At 36.8% G+C, this 13,651-nt stretch overlaps 2 protein-coding genes across 4 annotated transcripts; both read left to right on the forward strand.

Moving 5' to 3' along the window:
- Positions 1–823: 823 nt before the first annotated feature.
- Positions 824–3,864, forward strand: AQI (Peptidase M20/M25/M40 family protein). Of its 3 annotated transcripts, none has more exons than XM_048087854.2 (5): positions 824–979; positions 1,830–2,724; positions 2,997–3,134; positions 3,240–3,488; positions 3,581–3,864. In XM_048087854.2, exons 2-5 carry the CDS (start codon positions 1,849–1,851, stop codon positions 3,692–3,694), a joined length of 1,377 nt encoding a protein of 458 aa, XP_047943811.2. In that variant the 5' UTR covers positions 824–979; positions 1,830–1,848; the 3' UTR covers positions 3,695–3,864. The 3 variants fall into 3 exon arrangements, with proteins under 3 accessions (XP_047943811.2, XP_047943812.2, XP_088913991.1); XM_048087855.2 differs by having other exon boundaries at positions 825–979; positions 3,249–3,488; XM_089057865.1 differs by lacking the exon at positions 824–979 and adding an exon at positions 1,030–1,119.
- A 2,135-nt stretch (positions 3,865–5,999) lies between these two features.
- LOC125186661 (uncharacterized) lies at positions 6,000–10,004 on the forward strand. Its single transcript, XM_048083076.2, has 4 exons — positions 6,000–6,382; positions 6,604–8,010; positions 8,611–8,779; positions 8,880–10,004. Exons 2-4 carry the CDS (start codon positions 6,619–6,621, stop codon positions 9,509–9,511), a joined length of 2,193 nt encoding a protein of 730 aa, XP_047939033.2. The 5' UTR covers positions 6,000–6,382; positions 6,604–6,618; the 3' UTR covers positions 9,512–10,004.
- Positions 10,005–13,651: the final 3,647 nt, after the last annotated feature.

Below are 13,651 nucleotides of genomic sequence, written 5' to 3' on the forward strand. Positions count from 1 at the left end.
ATCGAAACCATCATACCGTATACCTTACCGTAAATACGGTATGCGAAAAAGTCATACCGTTACCTTACCAAAGTTTTCGGTATACCGAACTTCGGTATACCTAATTTTCGGTATGAAGAATTTCTATACCGATACCGTACCTCATTTTAGGTATACCGTACCGAAGTTCGATATACTTTACTTTTGCGGTATACTTGACTTTCAACATCAATTAAAATAGAAAATTAGAGTATTTAGAATATTATTTATATTTTATAATTTTAAAAATAAATTAAATATAATTTATTCATAATTATATTTATATTTCACAATATATTTCATAATTTAAAAATATATAAATATATTTTATATACAATTTTGTTTATATTTGTGGTATATACCCTAGTTTACGGTATATACCGAATTTCGGTATGCAGCGGTATACCGCGGTATTTGAAAATTCATACCGTTACCATACCAGAATCTTTCGGTAAGGTATCATACCGTACCGAAAGTCACGGCATACCGAAAATTCGATATTTTCGGTAATTTTTTGATACAGTAAGGCTGATATTTCGGTATTTCGGTATTTTTCCCCAGCCCTAAGTCTAGCTGTTTTTCAAGGTGCTATTTTTTCATTTTGGGCTTATGTAATACTCCATGTTATTAATGTGGTGTTTAGTATACTAGCTTTTTAGGCTTAGGCTTTTTATCCAACACATTTAATTATTTCAAATAAATAAGCATGATATAAAATCTGAAATAGAGCTAAATAAAAAATTCCTTGATTCGAAGAATCTTGTTCACAGCACGCCACCGGACGCGCCTCGACTGGCACACGCTAATCGCAGCCGTCCGTGCGGTACACGCGCCGCCTAAAAAAAGAAGAAACTAAAAATTGTTTCAACTTTGTAGTATCCACCAACACCAAAGCAGCTACACAGATACTCCACTGCCGCCTTCACCTCCACCTCCACCTCCACCTCCACCTCCACCTCCGGTGAGAATCTATCACTCTCTCACTTCATTCAACTATGAATTTCTTCTGCGTATTCGTTTTTTCTTATGTTTAATCGCAAGCGCTTCTGCTAGAATTGATAGGATTTTACCTGTTAAAGCTCGTTTTGTTTATGCGATAAGGTTTTTTGTAATTCAATCGTTAGTTAGGAAAGCGCTGATGCTCTGATTTGATTTCTGTTGCTCTGGCGTGTTGAATTAGTTGTGTGAATTCGATTCTTCACTGGATCCTGATTATGTTTTTTGTTTTATTTTTTGTCTAGTAAATCTGAGCTTCCTTCAATTGGAATTAGATCTATTAGTGGTGATTTTATGGTATTGAATTGAACTATGGTGATGATGATTTAAGTTGGTGGATTGGAATGTTAGCATGTAACAAGAGGTGTTGTTTCCTGACTGTTGAAGATAACTTTGCACTTAGGAACTAGAATGAGATATTTTCTTTAGGAGTGGAAATGAATAACATGAATCAATCGAGATAGTCCAAATCGTGCGAGGGTATAAGGATTTTTGTGCTGTAATTGTGGGAGGGACGGCACGAGGTCTGCTTCCTTTGCAAAATGTATAATTAAAGGCCTTTATCCATCTATTCCCTTCGTTGTGAGTGCACTGGTTTTGTAGAATTTATTGGCATTGAGCTGAAGAACGTTTGCCGAAGAATGTGAATTTAGATGTTTCGTCGTATAGGATTGGCTTGATGAAAGGATGTGCTATTTGCTGTGATATGTGTGTTTTTGTAGCAAATATGCATCCTGCTGTATTATGATCTTTGTCTTCAGGTGAATGAAAATATTAGGGGAAGTACTGATGTTTCGATATTTTATCATTTTCAGTTTTGAGACAGTTGAGAAGATGATTGGAACAAGTCATCACTGCCAATCCCTTCATTGTTTAGCCTTTCTAGTGGCAGGGTTGTTGATATCGTTACCTACTGGGACAATAACTGCGAAGGCTGAAGATTCTTCATCTATCATATCGAGATTTCAGGAATACCTCAGAATTAATACTGCCCAACCCAACCCCAGCTACTATGAAGCTGCTGATTTCATCAGCTCGCAAGCCAAGTCTCTGTCCTTGGATCTCCAAATCTTGGAGTTTGCAAAGGGGAAGCCGCTGTTGCTCCTGAAATGGGCTGGCACGAACCCTGCTCTCTCGTCCATCCTGCTCAATTCCCACACAGATGTGGTACCTGCAGAGCACCACAAGTGGAATCACCCACCCTTTGACGCACACCTTGACCCCTCCACTGGCCACATCTACGCTCGGGGTTCCCAAGATATGAAGTGCGTGGGAATCCAATATTTGGAAGCCATCCGCAAGCTCCAGGCGTCAGGCTTCCGGCCACTGCGCACTGTGTACCTCACCTTTGTGCCCGATGAAGAAATTGGTGGGCATGACGGTGTTGAGAAGCTTGCGGGTTCTGACACGTTCAAGAAAATGAATGTAGGGATTGTGCTGGATGAGGGATTGGCATCTCCTACTGAGAGTTACCGGATTTTTTATGGGGAGAGGTCCCCCTGGTGGCTGGTGATTAAGGCTACAGGTGCACCTGGTCATGGGGCTAAACTCTATGATAACACCGCTATGGAGAATTTAATGAAGAGCATAGAGAGCATAAGGAGATTCAGAGCCTCTCAGTTTGATTTGATCAAGTCTGGACATTTTGCTGAAGGAGAGGTCACTTCTGTCAATATGGCCTTCTTGAAAGCTGGAACGCCGTCTCCTACTGTGAGTATCTTTTTTGTTGCAAAAGCTACTTGAGTTATTAGTGACATGTTTGATTCTATTTTCTTGATGAAGCTGCATATAATTAGCTGGAAATAAGATCTTTGCCTTACTTCCAAATTTGACAAATATTACAAAATAAATAAACTGAAAAGATAAAAAAGCATTTTATGTTAGTATTCCATTATTCTCTGCTATTTGGTGCATAGGAAACAAGCTTAGAACTAAAGCAATAGTAAAGTTTGTTGTCTTTAATGTTCTTTTCATAATGATAGGGCTTTGTCATGAATTTGCAACCATCTGAAGCTTCAGCCGGTTTTGATATCCGAGTCCCGCCCACTGCTGATGAAGCGGCCCTGGAGCGACGAATTCTAGAGGAATGGGCACCTGCTTCGCGTAATATGACGTTTGAGGTGGGAAAAAAACCTATATTTGCTGTTTCTTATTATCGGACATGACATGATACAATCTTTTGTTGGGTTTCGGATGATTAGTCATCGTTCTAACGTATTCTGTAGCTGGGTCAGTTCAAGCAGAGGGCAACAATGCACGACAAGTACGGGAAGCCACTGATCACCTCTTCCGACAGTTCAAACCCATGGTGGCGACTCTTGGAAAAGGCAGTCAGTGATGCCAACGGGAAACTTGCAAAGCCGGAGATCTTTCCTGCTGCAACGGATTCTCGCTACTTCAGGGAGCTTGGCTTGCCTGCGATTGGCTTCTCTCCCATGGCCAACACTCCCGTCCTCCTTCACGACCACAACGAGGTTACCTTTTTCGTTCTCATACGTTCTTTTCCTTCGAGTTTGCTTGATAAAACGTGTAACGAATGTGGTGTCTCTTCCCTTATCTTGTGCAGTTCTTGAACAAGGATGAATATCTTCGAGGAATCTCCATGTACGAATCGATCATCAAAGCATATGCGTCTTACGTTGAACCTACGAAGGATGAAGCCTCGAGAGACGAGCTGTAACGATGCATCCAGCCGGTGGTAGCGTTCCTCTCTCCCTCGATGAGCCTGCAGTCTTCGGCATGCCGTTGGAAACTCTTCATTGATGTGTTGGAAACAGATTTGATCACTCTTTTTATTTTTCGCAAAACTTTTAAAAATAAATTTGTCTCATCTAAAGTAGGCTGGAACTATTCATTGATGTGTTACGAATAATTAATCTAAAAAATGAGAACCATCAAATATTTAAATCCCAACAAAATGGGTAGAAAATAAAATTCATGTTTGGAATAATTACTAGTTTATGAAATCATTAGGGGTGATAATTGGGCTCCACACGTTCAATTTTCATGTGACCCTTTACCTAATGTTCAAAACCCTAGACACGTAAGAGCAACAATTATTCAAAATTAGTTGAACTTTAACCAATAATAAGATGAAGCATGACTCCCTGATAATACGTTTCCTCTTCAATCAACAAATCGATTCCTCTTCAATCAACAAATCGATATTCAAGTTTCTTATTCAGTTCAAAATCGAAATTGAAGTCACTATAATGATAGTCGATAGATAAATGAAGAATTATTATTATTTATTATCTTTATTATAATTGAATTCATATTTATCCTTTTTATGTTGCTGTATTTATTACTAAAACCTATAATTTGGCGATTGCATATCTAAATACTTTTTGCTAACTGTGGTCTCAATATGGACGTGATCAAATGAAAATTCTAAATATTGTATAAACTTAAAATTATGATCTGGGCCATTAAAAAATGTCAACATATTACAAAAAAGCATCAATAGGAAAATGTCAACAGAATTTCAACGATAGTCAATGATTAATGTTGTGTTGATACTGTGTTGACGTTAAAATTTTAAAATTTTACATTGTGTTGATGTTGTATTGAAACTGTGTTAAACTGTGTTGAGGAGTTTTGAGTTTGTACAATATGTAAGTTTTCATTTTATCACTACCCAATCTCAATATGCATATAGTACTATATCAAATCGATTTTCAAGATCAAAATGAAAATCCCTTAATTAACCATTCATAAATTATGACGCGCGTAAGATATTATACGGAGCTTAAATACAATTATTGGTTAATCATTACGCACTTTATACTTACATACACAAAATACATAGATCCAAAAAGAAGGAATCTCAAATTATTCTAAAAATGGTTATCAAGATTAGGGGTGGCGAAACGGGTTACCCGCTGGTGCCCGCACCCGACAAGTCGGGTACCCTTACCCGATTTTAGCTAAATTAGTTGTCCCAATACCCGCCCCGTGATATACCGGGATTACCCGATACCCGTGTCGGGTATCCCGTACCCGACCCGAAATTCGAATATAAAATTTGAAACCATGATAATCGTCAATGTTCTCTAATTTACTTAATTAATATTGATGGTAAACTTTGAATAGATTAAGAATAAAAGTGAGGGGACTCTATAGCTAGTTCCGATGAGTTTTCAATTGTATGTTTCGTCGGAATATAAAAATGTTTCAAAAGAACTCTTAGAAACATTTCATTTTCTTCACTCATTTTGAAAAAATAATAATATAAATACTCTTCTCTACATTATTATCTCTCTTACTTTATTTTTTCTCCATTCTAACTATTTATTTTTAATTTTTCAAAATGAATGTGTATATGGCTATTATTATTTAACTATTTATTTTTTTCTCTAATTTAACTATTTGGAACGCCTCTATTAATATGGAATGGAAGGAGTATTAAAAATGATATATGGCTCTAATACTAATAATAACGGGTATTAATGGGACTAACGGGTAGTGGGTATACCCGCTACCCGCAAAACTCTAAAACACACTACCCGATCCCGCCCCATTTCCCGTTATTGTCGGGTAGCGGGTCGAAATGGGAATTACCCATTACCCGCTACCCATTTTGCCATCCCTAATCAAGATGCAATGACAAATCTAGCTGGAAGAATTCCATTAAATTCAACTTTTAGATAGATCCAAAAAGAAGGAATCTTACATTATTCTAAAAATGGTTACAAAGATGCAATCACAAATCTAGCTGAAAAAATTCCATTAAATTCGACTTTCAGACTTCTCATCAACGTCATCAATTTAAAGTCTTTTTGTCTATATCAGCTACATCCCGACTGCCCGATGACAGCTATGACCTTCTTCACTGTTTACTTAGGTTTCTTGTCTCCATCTACATTAATGGAAGTATACAAAATTAAATTGAAGTATCCATCTTATTAAAAAACTTGCCTCATTTATTTTCTAAACTATATAAACACACATAAAAATATTTTGTGTGTGCGTGTGTGAGAGAGAGAGAGAGAGGAGAGAGAAGGGTGGTAACTGTATCAGCGCCTACAAATCATGTAAGTAGTTACTCTTCAAATTTGCTTGCAGAAACAGGGCGTTGACCGCATTGATGGCGGCGCCTACATGCAAATCAATTTGACGGCGATCGGCTCTTTGATTCGATTGCGATCCTACAGAATCCAACTGAAAGCGGAATTGAACGACCTCGAGGTTGCGGCGAGCTACGGAGGATCCACCGCAGCGTGGCGGCGGTGCTCTGCTGGCTGGCATTTTTTCCGGCGAAATTTCTCCAGCTCGCCTCCATATAATTGCGGAGAAACCTCTTCTATATGATCGATTATTGCAGAGAATTGAATTGGTAGGATTTTGGCGGGACGGCGGCGGTTTGCAGGTATTGTGAAATTAGGAAATTCAGCTTACTTGATGATATGCGATTGCTTGATTGAAGTAATCCGATGCGAAATCTGTGTAGTTATTTCATTTGGATGTTTTTTGCTTTGTTTAATTTCGTTGGGAAGCTGAGAGTTGATTGCATCTTGATTTTATGTGATCGCTGTGTGAGTGTGTTGGTTTTTGGTAGGGTTCTAATTTTAGGTTAATTGAATAAAGCAGATTATAGGGAGCTAGATGAAGGATTACCGAGAGAGATGGAAATCAGGCTGCAGAAACAGTGTGATTGCTTCGCTGATGGGCTTTGATGAGCAGCCTAAGCCGCCCGTCCATGAAAACCGGAGAGGTTTATCTGAAAGATACGTCCGAGCCTCGGCTTCCATAGGCCTACGGCCGGGTAGGTTAGTGTCTGTTGGTCGTTCGTGTAGGAAAGATGATGAGAGTGAAAGTGATAATGCTTCGGATAGATTTGTGAACTCGGGAAGTAGTATAAGATATTCAGGAAATGCTGGTGCTCCAGTCCCGAGTTCGTTAGTTGGAGCTGGTCATGGAAGCAGGAAATCAGTCGATGAGCATTGTGCGAAAAATGTCCTGAGATGTCGGCAGAAACTTGAGTTTAGTATTGATTCCACAGGGATCGAACCAATCTCCAAGAATGTAGTGTATGATCTCAAAGATGATGAGTTAGATGTGCATAGCAGTCGAGGCTATAGAGAACAGCGGGAGTATTTAAAGCCTGTAGTTAGAAATCTCACGAATGAGTTGATACATGAAGAGCTACCTGTGAACAGTAATGTGTCTCTAGGGCGTAGTTGCAATGCTTGTTCCCGAGCTATGAACAGAATCTCTCATCAAGAAAGTTTCAGAAGCAAATTTGAAGCAGTACTTAGATATGGAAGATACAGCCATCATCCACATAGTTTACTTCATCGGCCGTCTTTGGTCAATGGATCCAAGAAGCAAAATTTTCGAAGGTGGAAGATGGCAAATAAGTTTCAAGAATTTGGAGATTCTCGGAGGAATGAAACTCTTAATCAAATTCTAGCTTTGGCTAATCGGATATCAAAGACAAGAAATTTGGATGTGAAATGTGGTAAAACTGGTTTGTGCAATCCAACCAGTAGCAGCTCTTCACTTCCTAGCAGCGTAGATGTTGCGGATGATGAGACTCTGAAAAGCCTACCAGTTTCTGAATTTGAAGAAGTGAAAGATTTCCTTTCGACTGAGTGGAGCTCGACAGAGAATGAACTTATTGCAGCAGAGAACATGTCTGAGGAGCCAACAACTTCCGGGAATGAATATTTAGAATCTAAAAATGGGAAGGACAAAGAGCAGTTTCAGATTTATCTTAGTGCGGATGAAACCATGTCACCGGGTTCTAAAGTCTCCGAGCTGTCTAGCTGTTCCTTTTCTTGCTTTGGTTCAGCACTCAACAACCCTGAAGCATACATCCTAAGCATTCGCGATGAAATGGATAACAATCTTGAAAGCGAATTCAGTAAAGAATCGAGTGCAACTGTTGGAGTTTCTTCTCAAACCAATGGTGACCTTAAGTCAGAATCAAATCTGTGTAGCAAATTGGAGGAATGTGGGAAATCTTCTGCTGTTGAAGAAGTTTTGAGCAGAGAGGTTTGCTCTCTCTCCCGCACTGCTTACCTGCACGAACCTGTTCTAGTTCTGTAATTCTATTTCCATTAAATGTTATGCATCTGGAGTGAACTGATTTAAGTAACTTGAGGGCCCTAAAACCTACTCTAAAAGGCATAATATATACTATGAAGTAATGACACTAGTTGAAAAGCCAATAAAATCTGTCAACTGAAGTTTATGTTATTATTAGCTTGATATATCCATAGGAAAATGCCTCACTAACGGAATTGGATGACCGTATGCACTTATTATCCAATCTTTAATTTTACTTGCCATTACTGGAAAGAGTATTAAATGTGCCTACAATCTTTAATTAAAGTATGAGTTTTGGATGTGATATCATGAGTCTACTTTAATGCATAATTTGGCGAACTTCTTCAGATAAATAAGTAGTAATGTCAAATCTTCCCATCACCTCTCCAATTAATATCTGATGCAGTCTGGCTGCTTTATTTCATAATATTTTTGTTATTGAAGCAAAGACCACCAATTTCCATAACAAGCTCATCCTTTACTGTTTGACGGTGCACTAATAATTCTTTCCTGGTCCTCATTTTAACAATGACATATGAAATGCAGGGATCGTTAAACGAATATTTCAAGGAAGAATCAGCTTATTCAAACTTCTCTGCAATAGTTCCTCTAGAGTCCCTGGAGAACTTGAAGAGAACCGATCAGCATAGTCCTGACTCGGTTTTGGAATCACTTGATGTAAAGAGTTCCTCTTTCGAATGGCTCGACAGTGCAGGTACTGATATCTGATGTAACTTCACTTCTACTTCTCCCAGAGATATGTGATTTTTGTTTTAGTATTGATTTATATTAATATTTGCAATTGGTATTTCCAGGACTGCGGTTACAACTCGAATCTCTAAATTTTGACTCTGTTGAAACTTACTCTGAAGGATCTGTCATGGTTGTCTCTGGTGAAGATGACTTTGAGGAGGAGTTTGGTATTCTCCACCATGATAGCAGAAAGGTTAAGTGGTGGCTTGGAGATGGCGATAGCAGGAACTTCTCTTACATGGTTGACGTTCTGGATGAAGCCGGGTTTTTTGGGAAGAACTCTTTCATGGATTTCAAGATGTGGTATTGCCTTGAATGCCCAATAAATCCCTTGGTGTTTGAGACATTAGAGAAAAAATATGGCAAACAGGCATATTGGAAGAGCTCTGAAAGGCAGCTTCTGTTTGACCGTATAAATTCAGGGGTTTTAGAAATCTTCAATCCCATAATAAACTTTCATTCTGTCACAACATCTATACGGAAAAAACTCTGTGCCTCGCTCAGACTTGATGAGGTTGTAGATGAGTTATGGACAAAGCTCATTAGCCAGGAAAAAGAGGTGACCAAAGAGCTGTCGAAAAAGGCTATGGCCGAATGGTTGGAGTTGGAGGAAGGTATTGATATTATCTGTAGAGAACTGGAGGGGTCATTATTTGATGAACTGGCCATGGAGTTCGCTAGTTTATGGGATTGATAAACCGAGCTTTTCACTCTCGCCTCACGTTTCCTTTTCCATGCCTAGTTCTGGATGCTTGTACTTCTTTTGTTTACAGTACGGCACACTTGGGCAAAATCCACGAGAAACACAGAGATGGCCAGATGGGCGTTTCTATCTCGGACAAAGTTTTGGGTATGATATGTAATGCATTCGTGTTCAGTAGACGCGCTCTCCATCGGAACTTGGACTATTAGGAGTGCGGATTTCTTCTCAATGTCGATAGATTGTTCTTCCATTCAACAAAGGATCATCTCCCACAGAGTGTTGAAGGTATGTAGATACAAAGGTTTTGTCGTACGATTGTTGTATTTGTTGCATCAATGCATTTGTGTGAAATTTTTCGGCTTTCGACTGAAGTACTGATGGTCAGAGCAGCTAAGATGTGCTGCTTTATCAATTTTGTGTCTTCTTTGATTCATTGATTGTATTAGATTTTTTTGCATATATAGTTGAGATCTTTTCTTCTTTTTTTGGTTGGAATTCAATATTTTGTCACACATCAACACGACCTATCATTCATTTACTGGAATTTATTGATGGCTACTCTTATAAAACTATTTCCCAGTTTATTAAACCATTTAACTAGTGAGGGATATTTTGTTGCTCACATTTTTTGCTCACATTAAGCATGTGTTATATTCTTGGAAAATATGGTCTATGTTTATGCATCGAAATTAATTTTGTAAATACTTATTTGTACCGACAACTATTAGATAAGATGTTGGCATTATGGGATTTTAGGTGAATGCCTATATCACTTACCCTACTAACTATCATTGTCTATCTCAAATATATGTGGATACAATTATAGGGGCATGTTAGGGTGCCACCACCCCTTAAAATAACATCATACCACCATCCTAGCCAATCATTTGTACATATGGACGAATAATAAGCTGCCACGTGACAAAAAAAATCTGGAAAAAGACGGTCAGCAATTTGTTGGTCTTTATCCAGCAATATTTCTTGTCCAGCAATATCCGACACACTATACAGCAATCTATAGATTGTTGTGTAGTGTTTGTAATATTGTTGTGTAGTGTTTATAATATTGCTGTATAAGCGGTGTCACGGTGTCATTTTAAGAGGGGTTGTCATTTTAACACAAACCTACAATTATATATCAAACACAAAAATTCTTATGGGCTAAGATTCATCTCAAAATTCATATTTCAGTTACATATATATTATGCTGGTTTATTAGCATTCGTAAGTACAAATATTCAAATATGAGCTTGGGTTCAAAGAGTTTTGATCGGATGACTTGAAATGATCTTAACATTCCCTCAAACACGAATTTTATAAAATGATTTCAAAATTAATTAACATTAAATTTTTGTGTTTTTAATTAATTATTAATCATTAAATTGACAAATTTCATGATGAGAAATTGGATTTGACCTGCTTGTATTGAGATCAATTTTTGTATTGATCTGGGTTACAAATTGGATCTATATACATAAAAATTCTGAGTATATCATTAATTAAAAACGGTTAGAGAAGGTAGAATTTTAAAACTGGAAAAAGTGGTGTTACACTTTAGAAAAGTTCAATAGTGGTGGAATACATCATTTAAAATCTACCATATATTCTTGGATTGACTTGATAGCATAGCAACATAGTTAAAAAATAATCAACCAGACAATAATTTGTTGCCCATATTTCAACTCTTATTTGCCCACAAAGCCAAGAAAACCCAAAGTGGAGTTGTAATAACTCCACAAGCACTTAAACACTGTTCCCAGTTTTATGTATTCTTTAATAAATAAAACCTATATTCTCTCTATTATTATTATTTTTAATAAATAAAACCAAAGGTCATGAATTTATAAAACAAATAAACATAATTCCAGAAGAATCGAAATTGTAATGTCTATAAACTTTAAAATTAACTATTCTGGAATGAAATGAGTAATGAGTCTTTATATTTATTTATTTATTTATTTTACCACTCTGCCTAAGGCATTTTCCATTATTTAATTGTGTGTGAATGCAATTATAAGGAAATGAATCATGGAACAACATGTATCCATTATGAAAGTGCTTGGTGGTTGTATGAAATAATGACTATTTACTCTCCACATTAAAAATTTGGGTCCCCATGGTATGATTTCTAGTAATATGTCAATTAGTACATTTAACATCTTGTTTATTTTTTGGACCTAAATTCAATGCAGAATTTCAAACCAAATATTCTAGATAGGCTAGGTAGGTATTTTTTCTTTTAATTAAACTCCTTTTATTCTAGATACGGTACTATAAATCATGAACTACATCCACTTGTAGTATAATATTTTGGCAGATTACCTGAAAAACTATTAAATTTGGTCAAATTTTGGTCCATACTGAAACATTAAAATTCAGACACCATAACCATGAACTTTTGATTTGCTTGCAAATGATGATTTTTTTGGGTGAAATTATATTCGATATAACAACCGTAAAATCATCGTTCATGTCACCGTTGTTTGGTAGAAAAATATCAACAATATATTGCACGTCGATGACTAATTTTTTCACCTTGAGATAACCAGGAACAAATAAATACTTTATGGTTTTTTTGACAGATTTTAAAGATGTAGGACGAAACTGAATTAGACCAAATTTCAATGTTTCCGGCAACTTGCCCTAATGTTTTTACAAACTCATCATAAAATAAGTCCCTTTTAATATAAAAATAGTCAAGAAAATAAATGGCTATTTTAGGGCTCAAACCCTACTATTCTTCCTAATTTACTTCATAAAAATAATGCAAGAACAACAATAATAGCTCCAATTAATCTACAAAAAGTTAGCTTTACATGTAGCCATTTCCACACAATGAATATTCTTCATGATTATATACCTCTAACCATCAATTTTTTTTCAGCTCTTCTAGCATAAAATTACAACAAAACATGAAAAACTTACAAAAATTAAGGTTGAATGAAACACCTTAATATTCACAAACACTAACTATTACTAACCTTTACTTTCTGTAAAACATCAATCATCCTAAGATGAGATTGAGAAATGTAAGAACTAATGTACCTTAGAGCTCAAGAAGATTGCAAAAATGGCAGTTGAAGATTTCCAAGCTCTATCGCTTGTTATGGAGAGGGTTAGATCCTGTGGGGACTCGCCTCTTCGACTCGAGTTCCTTGCCTACTGGAGCATGGTTTCTATGATTTCTGGGGTGGAATTCGAACTCGTGACCTTTGTTTCTCGGGGAAGGGCGGCCGTGGAGGAGGTGGCCGGAGACGGGGGCCACGGTGGCGGAGAGGAGGAGGAGGAGGGTGGTGGAGAGGATCAAGACAAGGTGGAAGAGAATTGACATCATGGGAAGGTTGTAGTAAAATGTGGTCACACAAGAATTGGTTTGGTACTATATTTAAGAATAATTATATATATAGGGTGTGTTTGAGTGTGAAAAAGTAGTGCTCATAGTCTCTCCTATGAAATAGTTTGTGTGTTTTGTGGTGTGTGTAGATGTAGTTGTGTTGGTTGACTTTGTTGCCTCTTTTTGGATCTCATGATGAGGAGTGACATTGTGACCATTTTTGGTCTTCATATGTTATTTGAGGCATTATATGGGCTAGTTAATGTTTAATAATAATATTTTTGTTATGCATTACAAATACTCTTCTCTTTCCTTTTTTATAATGATTAAATGAAGAAAAATTTAAAGACCATGCAACGGAGGACTCGAATCCAAGATCTTTAGCCTCGAGCATTATTAACCTCTCTACTGTTTGGCCAACTCACACAAACACAAATACTCTTTCTTTGTTCATTATGTTGGATGTGTGTTCGTCCATAACTACGGCATTGTTCATTAAGAGTTATTGGTCTTTTATTTAGGTTTAAACCCACTTAGAAATTTTATATTTGAGGATTAATTTTTTATTTAGACTTTTGAATAATCTTCTAGTGTGTATTGTTGGAACATGAGATAAAATAAAATGTACTACTACCTATTATCTCTTCTAAGTTATTTCCTCTCCTACTTTATTATTTACAGTTTGATTCACTAGACACTATTATCTATTTCATGTTCTAAAATAGGAACGTGCATAGACTAGAACTGAAAGAGTACTTTCTTTAGTCACTATTCACAATCATTGATATATTGGTAGA

This window comes from Salvia hispanica, chromosome 5 (assembly GCF_029641045.1).
Source record: "Salvia hispanica isolate PSC_SH4W2 chromosome 5, Shi_PSC_v1, whole genome shotgun sequence".
NCBI classification, from domain to species: Eukaryota; Viridiplantae; Streptophyta; class Magnoliopsida; order Lamiales; family Lamiaceae; genus Salvia; species Salvia hispanica.